This window comes from Schistocerca americana, chromosome 8 (assembly GCF_021461395.2).
Source record: "Schistocerca americana isolate TAMUIC-IGC-003095 chromosome 8, iqSchAmer2.1, whole genome shotgun sequence".
Lineage (NCBI taxonomy): Eukaryota > Metazoa > Arthropoda > Insecta > Orthoptera > Acrididae > Schistocerca > Schistocerca americana.
In genome coordinates this window covers 396,876,935-396,896,269 of record NC_060126.1, presented here as the reverse complement: position 1 = coordinate 396,896,269, position 19,335 = coordinate 396,876,935, and the positions used below count along the sequence as shown (strand labels likewise).

The 19,335-nt window shown below is 44.5% G+C and overlaps 1 protein-coding gene across 1 annotated transcript in view; it reads right to left on the bottom strand.

Moving 5' to 3' along the window:
- Positions 1 to 18,611, bottom strand: part of LOC124546020 — a 40,715-nt gene extending 22,104 nt beyond the window's left edge. Inside the window, exons 1-2 of the mRNA XM_047124989.1 lie at positions 18,458 to 18,611; positions 9,903 to 10,026 (exon numbers count right to left, since the gene is read on the bottom strand). Coding sequence (XP_046980945.1) covers positions 9,903 to 10,023 — 121 coding nt within the window. The 5' untranslated portion in view covers positions 10,024 to 10,026; positions 18,458 to 18,611. The remainder of the gene's footprint in view (positions 1 to 9,902; positions 10,027 to 18,457) is intronic.
- Between the last annotated feature and the right edge of the window lie 724 nt (positions 18,612 to 19,335).

The following is a 19,335-nucleotide window of genomic DNA, read 5'->3' as shown; positions in this document are numbered from 1 at the left end:
CTGAGGTCATCAATCCCCTAGATCTTAGAACTACTTAAACCTAAGTAACCTAAAGACATCACACACATCCATGCCCGAGGCAGGATTCGAACCTGCGACCGTAGCGGTAGTGCCGTTCCAGACTGAAGCGCCTAGAACCGCTCGGGCACATCGGCCAGCAAGGGATTTCAATGAAGAGCAATTTAAATTGGAACTGTCAAATAAAAAATGTGGAAGCTGAGGAGAATGTGAACTAAAGACAGTGTTTTATTGCCTGAACGCTTAGAAGACGCTACAGATCACTGAAGAAATTGCCTACATTACGGCCGGCCGAAGTGGCCGTGCGGTTAAAGGCGCTGCAGTCTGGAACCGCAAGACCGCTACGGTCGCAGGTTCGAATCCTGCCTCGGGCATGGATGTTTGTGATGTCCTTAGGTTAGTTAGGTTTAACTAGTTCTAAATTCTAGGGGACTGGTGACCTCAGCAGCTGAGGCCCATAGTGCTCAGAGCCATTTGAACCATTTGAACCTACATTACGCTTGGCGGTATTATTCTGTAGCCTAGTTCACAGTATAGGATCGTTATCGGATAGGATTGACGGAAGATATCGAAAAAAGTTCAAAGATGGGCAGCTCGTGTTGTATTACCGCTTAATAGGGGAGGGGGTGTCATGGATATGATACGCGAACTGGGGTGGCAATCATTAAAGCAAAGGCATTTTTCGTTGCAACGAGATCTTTTCACGACATTTTAGTCATCGACTTTCTCCTCCGAATGGGGATTCTCCCACCAACATTTGTTGGTAAAAAATTGTAAAATGTACGACTTACTTTTTAAAATAGGCAGTAGCTTTTGAAATACGCAGTAAATCAAATGCAGAAAAAAAACCTCCCATCAACATAGGGAGAACGAGCATCGTAATAAACAAGAGAAATCAGATCTGTCAGGTAAATATTTAGGTGCTAATTTTTCCCATGTGCTATTCACGAGCGGAGCGATCGGTAAGTAGGCTGAATGCAATTGTATGAAGATTCTGCCAAACACTTAAGTGTGAACTACAGAGCTGTCATATAGATGAGGCACCTAGTATTGCGATCTAGTTGTCAAATTTAAATACTAACGTGTAGGGCCATTGAGTGTGTATATGTGTATGTAGCGTAATGTTACTACTGTTGTATGGATATTAAAGAAGATAAGTCGAGGAGTCTCTGAAGGAGAGGCAGTTGACTCAGAGCACGGTACTGGCGGTCCGCGTGGAAGAAAGCTGCCGGAAGCGGGGGCGGCCGGCCAAGCGGAAGGCTAGCATTGCGTGGGTGGCATCGGGCCAGGCCGGTGCGGGAGCGACTCACGAGCGCGACAGCTTCTGCTGGGACTGCACTGGGCAGCGACACAACCCGAAAGTCTCTACAGATCTGCAGCAACAGCAACAGTAACAAGCTCGGTTGAAGTTCAGCCCACCATGGCCCACGAAGTGTCCGCTTCCGAGGTGTAGTTGTTTCCGTTGCTGGCTGCTGATAGATTCGATTTGCGTGACCACTTGCCGTTTTCCTCAGCTAAGAAGTCCAGAAACGAGGTCCATTCAAAGGCAAACAGCGTATATAGCAAATGATTTTACAAACAAGTGGTGTCAAAGCGATTTCGAAACATTCTTTCGAGGTCGCGGCGTTAGAGGCGGAGAAATAGGAAAATTGCCGGCGGGGTGGGAAGGAAATCTGCTGCGGCTTACTCGAAGTTACTATCCCAGTATTCGCACGACGTGGTCGAGGAAAATGGCCGTACTGCAATTGGAAACTCCATTCTCTATCAGTACTGTGTCGAAATAACAGCGAACACACGAATTATTTATAGGAGAATAGAAAAAAAATGTGGAGGTCGACCTCCAGAAACATCAATTTGGGTTGCTGAGGAACAACCTGAAGCAATACTGACCCTACGACTTGTCTTAGAAGATAGGTTAAAGAAAGGCAAACCTAAGTTTGTACCATTTATAGATTTAGAGAAAGCTTTCTGCATGTTGACTGGTCTGCACTGTTGGAAATTTGGAAGATGTCAGGGATAAAATACAGAGAGCGGGTGGTTATTCACAGCCAGGACACAAACACAACAGTAGTTGTAGCGTACGACGGACATCAAAGGGAAGCGGTCTCTGAGAAGGGAGTGTGGGAGATTTTTAGCCTCTTCCCGATGTTATTCACTCTGAACAATAACCAAGCTACAAAGGAAACCAAGGAGAAATCTTGAAAGGGAATTAAAGTTCAGGGAGAAGAAGTAAGAAGTTTGCTCTTTGCCGATGACGTTGTAATTTCGTCAGAGAGGGCGATGGATTTGCCATCAGTTGAACGGTGTGGATAGTGTCTTGAAAATAAGTTACAAGATGAACGTCAAGAAAAGTAAACAAGGCTAATGGAATGTAGTCGAATTAAATCAGGTGATGGCGAGGGAATTAGATTAGGAAATGAGGCCCTATAACTCGTAAAAGAGTTTTGCTATTTGGGCTGCAAAATGCGTGATGATGGCCGACGTAGAGATGATATTAAATGCAGACTAGCTGTAGAAAGAAAAGCGTTTCTGAAAAAGAGAAATTTGTTAACATCGCGTATATAAATTTAAATGTTAAGAACTCTTTTCATAAGCTATCATACGATGATCAAATAGTATCGGAAGAGGGTTATAGAAATACAACGAAGTTTCCACCTCCTAAACCATTGTATGAGAATGTGTGCACGCTGATGTCAACCATTTCTGTGGCTCCTGACAATGACTACAGGAATATGAGAACGAGAACACTTCATGGAGTAGTTGGTATTATTTCCTAGTACAAGGCCGTGATGGTGTTAGAGTTGTCTTGCACAAAATGTTCTTCAGAAATACAAGCCAAGAGAAAGAACCGATGTAATTATTAGGTAAAAGAACGTGGATATGGCTCACTTGTACCTACACGTAACAATAGGAAAACAGAAAATCGTTGGTACATAGTTAACTCGTTTTATTAATTCTACACGAAACAACTAAGGAAGTAAAGGGAAAATGGAAGCAGTAATAAGTCGGTTACTTTATTCTTTATTATGAGGTGCCTTGCTCGGCCAATGGTTTTTTTTATAATGTGACATTTATAGGCTCACTCCCTCAGTGTTGCCCAGAAGAGTCATAAAATGGTACTCGAAAGTACAGAAATGAACCTGCATGGACGTCAAGAAGAAACATGTGGTTCGCAGCGAGAGCGTGCTTTGCGGAGCAAGGTTCCGGTGCCCGCCGTGGCGTGGCCTTCTCCACAAGGTGACATTATTGACAGAACCGCCGCCTGTTCTAACGCGTTCCGCTCCACATTTCTCTTTTTTTTTTTTTTGCCCATTATTTTTATGTTCCTCTCGTGCTGCGCGGACAACAGAGAATGGCTCTATTGTCGTTCTCAGTTTCCGCCCGTTAACCAACATTCGCGCTCCTGTGAAACCCTTCACCGTGTTAAAAATCAAAAGAGGTGACTCACCGACACGCCGGATGTACATTATAGGCAAAAGTGGCTGAGTCATAGTTTGTCCACCACGATTTTTTTTTAAAAAAATACTTGCGATTGTGGTTCGATAGTAATGTAGTTACAGATTCACTTTCAGCAAGGGATAGAAAATTGCCATTACCTCTTCGAAGTAACCACTCTGATCTCATTAAAATTTGTTGTCGACAGCCAAGTCGTTACAGATTTGCACAAACTGCTTAAAAATAAGGAAAGAACCGCTTTTTTGTCATTCATATGAGGCACTTCAGGGAAGTCATAAGGTTCTTCCATCACAAGGAACGGTGTGCAATACATGCACGAACAGATTCCATGTGTAAGGTATTATCCCTTCACATCGAAGTCAACCAAGAACTTCATTATTCTGAGATAACAGCTGTTGTTTTCCTGTGTGTATTAGAAACTAACAAAAATTAGCGACCAATGTCTTTATGCATGAAGTAAAGTCTCAAGAACTACTTTGTGCTGTAAGTACCCGGTTTCTCCAATTTTAGCAAACAGACTAATGGTTTGTGTCATCGGATTTAGGCAAGTGCATTTAGTGCTCAAGGACAAGGGTGAAATGCTTTTGGCTTTCATTTTCAAACCTGCCGCGATATGCCTCAAGATATATCATTCTATTTCGTCGTGAACTATAGATAGCTCCTGAACAATTACGTAGATTTCCTGTAAAAGCATAGAGGGGGGCTGCGTTCGTTTTTAACTTCCCGTGGAGAGTAAATTGAACAGAGAAATAAGCATTACTTCGTTCTGTCATGAGTTAAGAAAAGAATTTACCATGGCCTTCCGTGCTAAATGTTTCCAGTGCTGGTATGTTATTGTTCACTTCGAACAGGAAAAACTTAAAACGAAATGACCACTCTCGATTTCGAACGGGATCCTTCAGGGCACAAATCTCATTTTCTCTCTGCGCTTCAGCCCTATCCGGTTGACGTAGCTCTCTTTGTGAACGAACCACATTGTCGTAAAACAAGAAAAACCAGCAGTTTCAGTGACGTAAGTGAATTAGTGTGTAATAACGATGAATGGTTGAAAAGGTTAATGACTAAATTAATGTAAGTGCCTTCGAAAACATCTGCTACAAGAACTCATCGCATGAGCTACCACGCCTCTCCACGTGGAATTACTGCAGGGAAAATCCCGGTGTTTTTCATACACTGGAAGGTTACCGTGCGCTCGACAGACTTAACTACGTCATTACCTGTGGGGTTCTCCCGTAACACCGGCGGTCACGACAGCTTATCTTTCACAGCTAAGAAGCGAAGTAAACTGTGTGTTCCGCTGGTTGCACCACAAAATAGTAGACCCTTCCCAGACACTGCAGCCTTAAACCTGTTCTACAAGTGAATCTTTGATCATTAAGATAAAGCATAACAGGGTGCACAGAAATGTATAAAAATTAAAGCTAGAAATACTTTCCTTCTCAAAATTGCCAGAAAAGGTACTGTCACCAGGCTATATCGTCAGCAGCACCTGTTTTTATTTCCAGGTAATTAACCAGTGGAGCTGTAGCCCCTAGGTAAAGCTGTTCTCAATAGGTTAGAGGAGACCACGCTACTACCTCGGTGTCGCATTCGTGAGACCAAGAGGCAGTTCTACTGATTAGTTTAAACTCAGAGCTGATTGTCCAGCTTGATAACGGATTACAATTGAAACACAATATCTGTGAACGCGCATGGAATAAAGACTGCTCTTTACTGCTCTGTTGGCAACAGCCTTACCGCAGTGGATCCACCGGTTCCCGTGAGATCACCGAAGTTCAGAGCTGTCGGGCGTGGGTGACCATCCAGGCCTCCATGCGCTGTTGCCATTTTTCGGGGTGCACTCAGCCTCGTGATGCCAATTGAGGAGCTACTCGACCGAATAGTAGCGGCGTGGGTCAAGAATACCATCATAACGGCCGGGAGAGCGGTGTGCTGACCCCACACCCCTCCTATCCGCATCCTCCACTGAGGATGACACGGCGGTCGAATGGTGCCGGTAGGCCCTTCGTGGCCTGAAGACGGAGTGCTTTTACTGCTCTGTTAGCAACAGACAATTAGAGTCCTCTCACTTGACACTACGTCATTGGGACAGGGAAGAAGGAAATCCGTTTTGGCATTATCAACGGAAACATCCCACCGATACTGGTCCAATAGTCGCACTTTGAGGGAAGTTTCTGGATTGAAAAAGACATATGTCGATCTTCTTAATTGTCGCTTTGACTTGGGTGACCGTATGTGTTCTTTACATAGCTCCACCCATCATTTCTGTTCCTGGCTCTCGTGGTCCATTCTCCTTTTCTCGAGCCATCGTCTCTGTATCGCTTCCTCTGCCGCCTCTACATTTCCCCGACGATGATAACGCGACTCGCAGTAGCCTTTTCCATTCTAATTAGGGCTTCACCCACATTAGTCTTTTTTCTCTTCGTCCTTCGGCCAATATCTGCTTCTTAGTAAAGGTCTGCCAGTTTCTGTTTTTTAAATATCTTCCATCTCTCTGTCTGCATGTCCTTCTTGGGGCCAATTATTTTCCTTCATCTTTCACTCTCGAAGACAAGCAACTTTTCTTCGTCTGCTTTCATTAATGTGAATTTTCAGACAAGTATAAGGCTACCGGGAGAAATCAGACTGGTTCTCTATTTGCCGCTGCAGTAATTGCCTTAGTCTCAATTTCCTTCTGTTCTTCTTCCTAAAAGGCAACGGCCTTGCCGCAGTGGATACACCGGTTCCCGTCAGATCACCGAAGTTAAGCGCTGTCGGGCGTGGCCGGCAATTGGATGGGTGACCATCCGGTCCGCAATGCGCTATTGTCACTTTTCGGGGTGCACTCAGCCTCGTGATGCCAATTGAGGAGCTACTCGACCGAATAGTAGCGGCTCCGGTCAAACAAAACCATCATAACGACCGGGAAAGCGGTGTGCTGACCACACGCCCCTCCTACCGGCATCCTCAACTGAGGATGACACGGCGGTCGGATGGTCTCCGCGGGCCACTTGTGGCCTGAAGACGTAGTGCTTCTTCCTAAAAAATATTTATGTATGTCCACTCTTTTGAAAGTGACTTTATCAGCTATCAATGGGGTACCATCGTTGGGTGCCCTGCTCACAGCTATCTATGGGGTATCATCGTTGGGTGCCTTGCTCACGACCGTGCACACAGGTTTCTCCTTATTAATTTCTAACTCTGCTTCCCTTACAACATACACGTAAGAACTTGACATGAGCTGTGCAAGTCCTGTCTGCTACCACCTATTAGAACATCTTTCGCATGTATGCAAATCGATTTTATGTGTTATTACCCAGTCTTCTTCCAGCTGGGTTTAATGTTGTTCTCCGCCTATTTTCTCTAAAATTAAATTAAGAAGTGCTGGAGATAGTGCATCTGCTAGTCTAAGATCAGTTCTGACTTAAAAATGCTCAGGCATTCCTGAACTCGTCTCTACTCTGCAATAATTTTCCTCCAAACATGTCTCTATTACACGTATTAACTTTAGTGGAAACGGAAATTCTTTCAAGACATTCTGAATAAGCTTGAGTTTCTCCAACAGTACAGTAGTGGTAATCCGCGAAATGTGTGCCAGTGTTGATGCTTCCTGGGACGCATACCGCCCACATTTGTTTGAATGATAAGCCTTTCACACAATAAGCACCCGGCTGCTACGAGGCAGCATCTGAGTAGCGACGCCTCGTCTCGTGGCGAGCGGACGACCTGAATGCGTCTTTCAGACCTGCAACGGTGCAAGTGAAAGGAACCCGCCAAGTCCAGCGGAGAGGCGTAGCGTTTCTGCGGCCGCGATGACGCGGCGGCCGGCAACTAGACTGGCGGCTGCAGAGGGCGACAGCGGGGTCAGCTGCAGCAGCGGCTGGCTTGGCGAAAGTACGCGGACTGGCCCAGCAGGTCTCGCTTTCGCAACACCGTGCCCATTCCTGTACGGCCGCCGACTCTACATAATGGCCAGCAGCCACTGCGCGCTTCGCCTCCGGGCAACGAGTTCGCGATATCTTCCCGCTTTCGTAACCGGTACCCGCCGTTCCGCATCCTTACGTGCACACTTTCACGCGATGGTTCGGCGACAAGTAGCATTTTAGAAGACTGCTGCTCACTTCCGGGCTGTTTCAGCTATGGTTTAAAGTTTTCCGTGCTTCCACAAAGGCTCTGAGCACTATGGGACTTAACAGCTGTGGTCATCAGTCCCCTAGAACTTAGAACTACTTAAACCTAACTAACCTAAGGACATCACACACATCCATGCCCGAGGCAGGATTCGAACCTGCGACCGTAGCAGTCGCGCGGTTCCGGACTGCGCGCCTAGAACCGCGAGACCACCGCGGCCGGCGTGCTTCCACAAGTCTGCTACGATTTCATTAATTTGTGACCAGACATGAGTCCTTGTGGCAGCATGATTTGGGTCAACAAATCAACTGAGCGAGTCCTTTTTGCATTTCGATATCGCACGTATTTCGCATTTCGAAAGAATACTCATGCATGTACTCGGTTAGCCTTCTTTAATCAATGAGATTTTAGGCAGCTTCATCTTGCGTTGGTTACGTACGTTTGCCCAGAAATTGCTCCCCTGGCGCAAAATGTGTTTGATTCCACAATAACACGTTGCAGCCCCACGTCTTTCCGGCGATCTACTTTTCTTGTCTTTTAGTTGTAATACTGTGTCGAGGCTATGGAAATGGAAATCAGTGTTTGGCGTCATTGGCCGGGAGGCCCATTGCGGGGCAGGTCCGTCTGCCATGGTGCAGGTCTTATGACATTCGACGCCACATTGGGCGACCTGCGCGCCGGATGGGGATGAAAGGACGATGAAGACAACACTACACCCAGTCCCCGAGTGGAGAAGATCTCCGACACAGCCGGGAATCGAACCCGGGCCCATAGGACGACAATCCGTCACGCTGACCACTCAGCCATCGAGCCGACTGTGTCGAAGCTATAGTTATCAATATTAACTACTTAGAGAGATACTACGTCCTTAAATGTTCCATAAAAAGGAGTGCGGTGCGTACTTTTCTTTTTCCTGCCTATCGTGACAGCAGTGCCAAAGCAGCATTATAGAAAAGTAAATTATCAACGATTTTTAATTACTGCTATCAATTAGGGTTCTCTGTACATCGGCTTCAAGATTTTACCCACCAGTGGCCGTTGCCTCGGCTGTCAGTTGGGAATCGTTGGAGAAAAAATACTGGAAACGTCATTATAGGCGAATGATAGTTAATTCATGGGGAAGTATTATGCCATTCAGGCTAGACAAGAAAAATCATTAGTATTGAGGGATATGACTGGAAAGATAATTTGAACCAAAGAAATCTACCGAACATGGGCTCCAAAATGCATACCTTAAAAACTATAAACACTTGCTCATCTACGCTAATGTGAGACGCATCCCTTCTACTGAACAAGTGGTCATAGCTCTTAAAGTACGCAGTTTAGAACCAATGTTTACTAGACTTTTTGCTTCGAATGACCGTTCCTGTCACATCACTGAATATAGACCATTCCTTTTGGATTTTCTTACCTAGCAATATACTGAAGTTCTCTATATCTCCTATTAATCAACCTGGTAGGTGTTCCTCATTACTACAAAATATTAGACAACCCTTTGCGGACTATGTTTTTTTTCTAAACTCGTGTTTCGATATGTGGTACTGTTTATGAAGTTTATGCTCTCGCGCTTACTAAACTTTCCAGTGAGGAAACACGTCACTCTTCGTTGGATCTCCTCTATCTCGTTTATTAATCTAAACTGGTACGTGACCTAGGCTAATACAGAACAAAAAATGACTCTTTGCGTACTATCACTTTTCCGAAAATCGTTCTCCGATATCTGGTACTGTTTGCGAAGTTTACAGATGACCGCGTTACGCCGGTGACCCCCAGCAACAGGTAACAATCTTTCAGACCATTATGATGAACAACAATTGTTTCTCAAAGTGAGGTCGTAATTTCATCCTGTCTCTCTCCTGCTTTTATGGACTCAGCAAGTAGAGGTCACTGCTTGACCGACATATCACGAATATGCTAATCATGTAGAGCAATTTGGAATCTGGAAATCTAGAAGACGATATTACCAGGCCGAAGATGTGGACTGACACATGGTTTACTATCATGGTCCTGCGCAAAATGCTGCTTGTGAAGAGCTCACACAGTTCTGCTCTTTCGCTATTGCTTAGCTACGCAAAGTGAGAGATTTCACGCTGTAAACGGTACGTTGTTCCTCGACGGTTCCCCCTTTTCCTTTCCTGTTTACGTGCGCGGGCTCGACTGTGTCAGCAGGATGTACTCTCACGCAGAGCAGCACAACGAGGCACCTCGTGAGACTGCAACGCGAGGAGCTCTCTAGCGTGGGTTTCTCCCGGAGGCAGCCAGCTGTGCGCAGGCGCGCGTGTTCTCCAATATCTCCTGCGGCGCGGGCACTTTCTCACCTCTGAGGACATCAGCGGGGATGAGCCTCTTGAAGATCTTGGGCCTCTCGTCCTCCTTCTTCTCATCGGCCGCCAGCACGGCCACGGAAAGGCAGATCACCAGGATGGAAAGTACCTTCATTGTCTGTCAACAAGAAACAAAACATTCCGATAAATTTCGTGCCGTCGCATGGAAATTTCTTGCAAACAGAAATTATGTACCGATGAGAATTACTCCATCGGTTTTTCAGCGTAGAAGTAACAACTAACATACAAAGCATTACTACTACAGACAGTTTACTAATGTCTTGTTTTTCGAGAACACCGTTCTTGATGTGGAGTGAAGGAAAGTTAACATTTAATGTAGCGTCAACACGTAACTCATTAGGGGAGGAGCACTGTCTCTGTTGTACAAACAGGGGAGCAGGTAATAAAGATTAAAGTTTGCCATCCCGCCGAGATCAGAGTCGTTAGAGACTGAACTATAGCTCATTTGGAAAAGGAAGGGGGAGAAAACAGACTACATCCATTTGGAAGTTAATATGTAGGCACAGTCACGCGGTGCAAAAACACTAATTTAACGCTTTTCGACGATACGAGCCTTCATATTCAGAAGTATCGAGACACAAGAGTATTCATTGCATGGAATGCATTTAGAAACGTTGATCCACGAATTTTCCTTACAGTAGTATCATTAGTTTTGTATGATGTCACTATTATGAGGACATTGCGTGGATTTAAGTTCGTAAATTTGTTGCTCGCAATGAAGATTCTTGTGTGTAGGCATTTCTAGTGACGAGGGCATACATGCCTTTGAAACGCCTTAAATTCGTGCTTTTGCACTGTGTGCGGATAATACCACATTTTAGCTTCGAAACTTGAGTACGGGCACGACCTCACAATCAATCAGCATCCAATTTAAAATAATCATCCCTGCATACGAGTGGAGTGATTTAGGAAGACTACCGAAGTATTAAATAAAGATGACCAATGACCGGAGGTTTATTTTACTGTTGAATTTCCTATCTAATTTTGCGTAAAAACTTATCAGTGTGGTACTGCGACTATTTGACAGACAAATGTCATGCAACCACCGTGAATGTGATTTTGAGGAAGGATATAACGGATTTGACTACTAATATTAATTTCAATGTTTTCAAAAGGCTATTTTCCAAGGACTGTTTGTAAATAGTCTGACTAGCTTTGGAATTAGACTGTATCAGAGAAAATGAATATCTCATTTAACTGTAAATACTGCGCTAAGTAATTTTGTTTGAATAAGTTGCTGATAATTCAAACAATGGATCTCGTGGATATTACAAGCATTTTTCAGGTCATAAGGGTGAAAGCTCCTTCAACAACGATTTCATTAGGGATGGAGCACAACCTCGAACAAGGCAAGAATGTGGAAGGAAAATGACCGTCGGTTTTAAGGAATCATCCGAGCATTCGTTGTAAACTGTTTGCAGAACTTAAATCTTGATGATCTGACAGGGATTTGAACATCACTCCTTCCGAGTGTGAGTCCAATACCTTGACGACTGCGCCATCTCACCTGACTTTTCACTTCGATTTTTGGTGCAGGAATGATGACTTGAAATCCAACAAGGCGTAATGTGACTGTTGAGGCTATCCGTCATCACTGAAAGAAAAAGATACCGTTTCAGCTGTATAACCAGATTAACCAGAACATGAGAAGACTGTCCCGTCCTACGAAGGTATCATGGAAAATTTTTTTGCAGTACCAGCAAAAACAGTACCTCAACGGTTTCACACTGAGATTTCCTCTGACTGAACCAAAATGCCACTTACAGCCAAAATGGAGTATTATTTTTAATTTTTACGGTATTACTAACAGAACTGTTAATCTGTTGTAATGCGGAGTTACATGTGAAACTCATATTCCCCTGTCTGAGAAGAAACCTATAAATACAGGAGCGCTTAAAGAGAATATAGAGATAAATTCCACTAACCACTAAAAAGAGAGGACAATAAGAGCTCTGGGTACGAGGTGGTATAAGGAACGACAAAGCTCTGACATGTTTGTCGGCAAGAGTTTTAGTGCTGTTCCACTTTCTTCGTAAGCATCTGAACGAGAAGCACAAGTCACCGTACGTCCCGACAGAAACTCCTTTGAAGACCGGTCCTGCTATTAAGCTCGCCGGTGAAAGGCGCTGAACAGGCATACGAGGAACACTCCATATAACAGAAACGTAGGTTACAGTACACAAAAGAGATGCGAAGAACTATCTCCTTCTCCTTTTCCTTTAGTGTTCATTTACTGTCTGCGCACAAAAAGCACAGACGTTTAGCACAGTTGTTTATGTTTCTTCCTGTTAACTACCCTGTCTAAGTCATCTTTAAGGCATAATGACGACGAAACAAATATTCTGTTCTCTGAAAAACACCATTCCACGTATATCTCCGCTTCCATAATAATTTTTCATGAAAAACTCTCATGATATTCAGTCGTAATGCTGAAAAACCAGGAGTGCCTCGTGAGGAAGATGAGGGGGGGAGGGGGGGGCGGAAAAAGAAAAAAAACAGTAGTATATCATAGCGGTGAAACAAACATCTGCATTGCGCAGTCGGGTTTTCCTGTTGTAGTGAATGCTGGAATCAGCGGAACTAATTGCTTTACCGAGCATGCCATTTTACGGTGTTCGTCGGGTGAATGGCGTACTTTGCAAAAGGCTCTGCTCTTATTTTATAGTTTACTTGGCTATGGTGAGAACAAATATCGGATTTTACTTAAGGTTCGTTTTAAATTTAGAGTTTACTCTGCTTGTGGCACTTCTCTTGAACTGCCGTTTTCAAACGAGACTAACGTAGACTGGAGACTTAAATGCACGTACAGAACAGCAACCTCACTTTGACACGCACAAGATTTCTGCCACACAGCGTGATTACAGTCTTAACTTAATAATAGCATGCAACAGTTATAATAGTTATAATAGCATCCTGCTAAAGGATAGATTGTTGCACTTCTTCAGTGAACGGCTTCTTGTTATTGACGTACGTACAACTTAATTTGCAGTTTACGTTTAAAACTTTAGAGAGAAACTGCGAGAGAACCTTAGCAATCTAGAAGAACGTTAGTTTGTCTTATAAAAGTGGTCACTAAAGGTGGATGGATATCTTTTAAGATTTTAAACAATCAATTCAAATACGAATAAGAACTTTCTAAAATAGTACTTCAGTTTAATAAGAAAAAAACTGCAAACATACATTCCATAGATAATCTTAATATCGCAATACAGGATCAAAGATGAATGCTTTACATAGAAGTTAGCGTTTTTGACCCAAGATTAAATGTTATCAAATTTATTTCTGTATTTGTCACCAGGAAACGTATTCTCTTCAAGGACTTTACATTTGTCTCAGCATAAATTATAAACTTTATAATGTTACTTCACGCTGTATCACTTCGTCGAATGTGCAACGGTGTGAGAAAAAAGAGCCTTCGTTTTCTTTAGGAGGATTCTATTCCGTTCCCAAACTAACAACAATGTAATGCTTCCTGTCATACGATAACTTGTCCATTGTCCATAGTGTATCTACTCTTTATGCATAATTTATTTTTTGCTTTTTTTCGTTTTTGGCAGCTGCATTACAACTTTATATATTTGTGAGGAATGTGTTTTCCGAGGGATTAAGTTTGAAGCAAAGAAAGCAGTTAGTTTCCGTCGTCCGTCTGTGGTATGATAACTACAGATTTCGGAATTAATGATATAGCGATGAAGCGAATGCTGTGAATGACATTTTTTGTAGCCAGCCCACTTACCAATTAAGAAAGAGACGGACGAAAGGACTTACAGCCTATGGCAGTAGCCATAAAAGCATCGTCTATAAGCGTTCCGTGCTAGTTGCACTGTTTTACTGCATTTCGGGAAGGTAACAACATTATGGTCTGAATTAATTATTCATGCAACCCTCAGAATCAACATAACCCTCCGTATTAGTGGGCCGTTAGCCAGTTGTACACTCTTATTGATTCGGTTAACTCTGAAGAATTTGTCTTGCGGTAACGACTTTCAGATATGTACATCTATAGAGTGGGATTGAGGGCGTACTGTCGTCCCTAGTTAACGATTAAGGCAGAGAGCTTTAATTGATCATCAATGTACGTTTGCATTTATAGTCTGAAAACGTGGAACGGAGCATTTTTCAAAGTACAATATACTAAGGCTTCTTCCTGTTTTACATAGGAATGTAGTGTGGGAAGAATGATTATTTATTTTCCGTTGTTTTAATATTAATAGTGTAATTCCTTCTTCACAGCTCCTGCGGTAGTGACATGTAGGTGGACCATAGATCTTAGATTCTGCTCCTTAAGTCATTCTTGGAACGTCATGAGCAGATTTTCAAGAGATATTGGGCGTCTTTCTTCAGGTGTCCGCTGGTTAAGAGGAGTCAGTATTCTGGTTACCATCTATTTCCAATCAAAACCTAGGCTGTGCTCTATATATATATGCTCGATATCCCTCGTTCATCCAATACGAAATGGACCCCACGAATTAGAGGTCTTTATAAGGAATCTCTTTAATGAGGCGGCATCGAACCTCGCTGAAGTTATGGGAGACTTCTCTACGTTTCCCCGTGAGCAGTTGCTCCGAAGTTTTGTGTGATATGGGAGATTCCAGTTGTGAGTCATTAATCGTGAAGCCTAAAGCTAGTAGACTTTTACTTCTATCGTTTTCTACATTAAGGGCTGTCTATCAGTGTTTACTACAAACTATCTTTGAAGATCTGGCCCGCCCTTGCTACAAGTTTAATACTAGATGAAGTACAACCGCGCCTTCTACGAAAGGCTGGAGGTTCCATTAACCGCTAAATCATGCGGGAATGAACACTTGTAACATGCGGAATGAATGTATTTAATATTACATAAATACTTCAAGAATTTCGGCAATGGGTAACGGGCAAAGGGTGAGTATTTTACTGTATGGGCTGTGAACTGTATTGACAGATAAAAAATTATCAACACTGACCGTACATCAAGACTGCAGTCGATTCTCAAATTTTTACTTGCGGAATATTCTGTTTAGGTAATTTCAGCGGTTCAGCATTGATTCCACATACAGTGTAACATGTGCAGTAGCGGTTCTAAAATACTTCCACAAGCCACTGTACACTGCTTGGCGAAGTTATCAAGTTACACTTCAATTCCATTGGCTTACTGAAATGACTGTCTATTTGCCTCTTAAGCGCCTCTCTCTCTTTATCATGATATGTAGGCGAGATATACACTGTCGGTAAGAACTACCTCGTCCTTCTGCCTAGGATACTCATTCACTTCTCAGAGCATTTCTGTTACTCTTTCGACCTGTTACGATCCTATCTCTGTGAGATTTCCTTTACAGATGCACCGCACTTCCCCAGAAGGCTTGCAACAAATCTACCGTAAGTCTTCCATTTGCCTTACCTAATACTGGTTTTACGCGATCGTCCTACTTTATACAGTTTTTTGTTATTGTCCCCAAATTCTTATACGACATGACGTGCTCAAAATGTTCACCACTAATCTTTCAGTCAGATAGAATCCGCTTATTTCTCTTTCTTATAGATATAATCTTGAATATATCCACATTCTGTGAGAGCTGCTACTTGTTACATCAAGCGGAAATTTTGTTGAAGTCTTTCTTCAATTCCTTAGGATCTTCGAATGATGATACTTCCCTTCACATAAAGGCACTGTGAGTGAACAATTTTATAAATTGATACTGTAAATTGATGCTGGTCCTATATTATAAATCGTTTATGCATATAAATAACATTGGAGGTCCAATTACATGTCCTTAGGGCGCAGTCACGGTTACTTTCGCTTCTGTAGACGACCCCCCCCCCCCCCCCCCGTCCAGTGTAAAGGTACTGGTCTCTATTAGTAAAATATTCCTCAAGGCAATTTGATGTGTATTCCGTATGATCGTATCTGACCCTGTATTTACTTCCAAGGCTATGGGCGACTCACCACCCAAAATGACGTGCTGCCATATGCCTACCACCAAGTTTTCTATAGAGTCAAAAACGTGGCTGCCTATCACTTTAGCTGCTGCATTTCACTGCCCCGTGAGAAGAAAGTCTTAATGCCAGCACGCGACAGGTAAAGCCAGTAAGTTCTCCTGCCTCGTGGCGTGGAGAGAAGATACACTGGTAGATAAACACAGATGATGGAGCACCTGTTAGTTAGCCTTACATCAAATATGTGACCAGTTCTTGAAGGACTACCTGTTGAAAATTTAGTTCTGAAAATTGCAGCAGTTCAGCTTAGGTGCTGCACTGAGTACGTCACGGAAAGTACTGGATCTAGCACAATTCCTTGTGGAACCCTCTTATTTACTTACATAGGTACAGAGGAATCTTCTCCCAATATGACTTTCTGCCTTATGACTATCATGAAACGTCTGTCGAGTTAGAAACGTGGCTGACCATCACTTTAGCTACTGTATTTTGCTCTCTGAAGAGGGGAAAGTCTTAGTCTGAGCAGACGACAATGAAAGTAAGTTCTCCTGTCTAGTCGCCCTCGTGGCTACGCAACGAGAAGCACAGAAGGTGACATTATATCAAATATGAGACCAGTTCTTGTACTATTACTTGTCGAAACTTTAGTTTTGATATTTTCGCACTCTGTATGTCATGAACAATAGGGGTCCTAGCACAGTTCACTGGGGGACGTCCGCATTTACTTTCTTGGCTGTGGACTACTCTGAACCCAAAATAAGGTGTTCCCTTACGCTTATCACAAGTTTTCTGCAGATAACAAACGTGGCTAACCGTCACTTTAGCAGCTGCATTTCATTCCCCGTAGAGGGGGAAGTCTAAGTCCGAGCAGACAGTAAAGAAAGTGACTTCTCCTGTCTAGCGGTCAGAAGAGACACCGTCGTGGCTAAGCAAAGCAAGCACAAAAGGTTGTGAAGCAACTGTCAGTTGGCCTTACATCAAGTATGTGGTCAATTCTTATGCTGTTACATGTCGAAAGCTCTGCTACTTGAAGCAGTTCAGCTGAGCTGTCGCACTCTGTTGTCGTGAACAATAGTGGTCCTAGCACAGTTCCTTGTGGGACACCCGTATTTACTTGCATAGGTATGGACGACTGTCCAACCAAAATGACGTGCTGCCTTATACCTATCACCAATTTTTCTGTAGACACACAATCTGGATTGACCATCACTTTAGCTGCTGCATTTCACTGTCCCGAGAGGGCAAATTCTTAGTATGAGCAGACGACAGCGAAAGTAAGTAACTTATCTGGTCTCGCGGCCCGAAGAGAAGAGGGGCAGGCGGTCTAGCAACGAGAAGCACAGAGGTGCTTAGGTGCTGCACTGAGTACGTCACGGAAAGTACTGTATCTAGCGCAATTCCTTGTGGGACCCTCTTATTTACTTTCATAGTTACAGAGGAATCTTCTCCCAATATGACGTTCTGCGACATAACTATCATGAAATGCCTGTCGAGTTAGAAACGTGGCTGACCATCACTTTAGCTACTGCATTTTGCTCTCTGAAGAGGGGAAAGTCTTAGCCTGAGCAGACGACAATGAAAGTAAGTTCTCCTGTCTAGTCGCCCTCTTTGCTACGCAAACGAGAAACACAGGTGACCTTATATCAAATATGAGACCATTTCTTATACTATAACTTGTAGAAACTTTAGTTTTGATATTTTCAGCGGTTCAGCTTGGATATCGCACTCTGTACGTTATGAACAATAGGGGTCCTACAACAGCTCACTGGGAGACGTCCCAACTGGCCGGAGTGGCCGAGCGGTTCTAGGCGCTTCAGTCTGAAACCGCGCGACCGCTACGGTCGCAGGTTCGAACCCTGCCTCGGGCATGGATGTGTGTGATGTCCTTACGTTAGTTAGGTTTAAGTAGTTCTAAGTTCTAGGGGACGAATTACCTCAGATATTAAGTCACATAGTGCTCAGAGCCATTTGAACCATTTGGGGGACGTCCGCATTTACTTTCTTGGCTGTGGACGATTCTGCACCCAAAATAAGGTGCTCCCTTACGCTTATCACAAGTTTTATACAGAGTAACAAACGTGGCTAACCGTCACTTTAGCAGCTGCATTTCACTCCCCCAAGTCCGAGCAGACAGTAGAGAAAGTGACTTCTCCTGTCTAGCGGTCAGAAGAAACACCGTTGTGGCTAAGCAAAGCAAGCACATGAGGTTGTGGAGCAACTGTCGGTCGGGCTTATATCAAATTTGTGGTCAATTCTTGTACTGTTACATGTCGAAAGCTCTGCCACTTGCAGTAGTTCAGCTTTGCTGTCGCACTCTGTTGCCGTGAACAGTAGTGGCCCTAGCACAGTTCCTTGTGGGACACCCGTATTTGCTTTCATAGCTATGAGCAGCAAAATGACGTGCTGCCTTATACCTATCACCAAGTTTTCTGTCGAGTCACAATCGGGATTGACCATCACTTTAGCTGCTGCATTTCGCTCTCCCGAGAGGGCAAAGTCCTAGTACGAGCAGACGACAGCGAAAGTAAGTAAGTTATCCGGTCTGGCGGCCCGAAGAGAAGACGGCCGGACGGTCTAGCAACGAGAAGCACAGAAGGTATCGTGGTTGGCCTTACCGCGGCGAGTTGGCGGTCGCAGAAGCGGCGGCAGCAGGCGATGCGGGTGCGGCTGGGCTGGCCAGGCGGTTGCGGTGTCGGCCGGCCGGCGCCAGCGCCGCTTATATACAGCGCCGGCAGCCTTCGCGGCCCGGCCGGCCGCCCCACCACCGCCGCCCCGGCGGCTCTTCCTGCCGGAGACGGCAACGCCGCGGCCCAGTTTCCTACCGTGAACACACCCTCACCTGGACACTCACACACACACACGTACGCTCGCTCTTACGCAGGCTTCCGAATCTGCGCCTCGGCGGCGGTGGGGGCGGCGGATTTGCAGACCGCTGGCGCGGGGATCCGCCGCCGGCGACCGGGAGCCGCCAGTCGCTACCCTACGAGGCGCGCGGCCGAGACGGCCGGTGCTCGGCGCTCTCTGCAACACCCACTACCTGCTTCCGGCGCGCCTGTCGCAACTCCCCGTGCCTCGCCTCGCCTCTTTTCGAAACACGGGAGGCGCCGTGACTACTTCAGGTGGTACACTCTCTTCTTCACAAATGTCTCGATTGCTTTTAGCAGATATTTTACAGTTAACTAAGTTCAATTCATATGAGTCATTTATCACATCGTCCGCAGCTCGTGGTCTTGCGGTAGCGTTCTCGCTTTCTGCGCTCGGGGACCCGGGTTCGATTCGCGGCGGGGTCAGAGATTTTTCTCTACCTCGTGATGACTGGGTGTTGTGTGTTCATAATCATTTCATGATCATTGACTCGCAAGTCGCCGAAGTGGCGTCTAATAAAAAGGACTTACAATACGGCGGCCGAACTTCCCCGCATGGGGCCTCCCGGCCAACAATGCCATACGATCATTTCATTTCATTTATTACATCCATAATCGATGAGAAACTG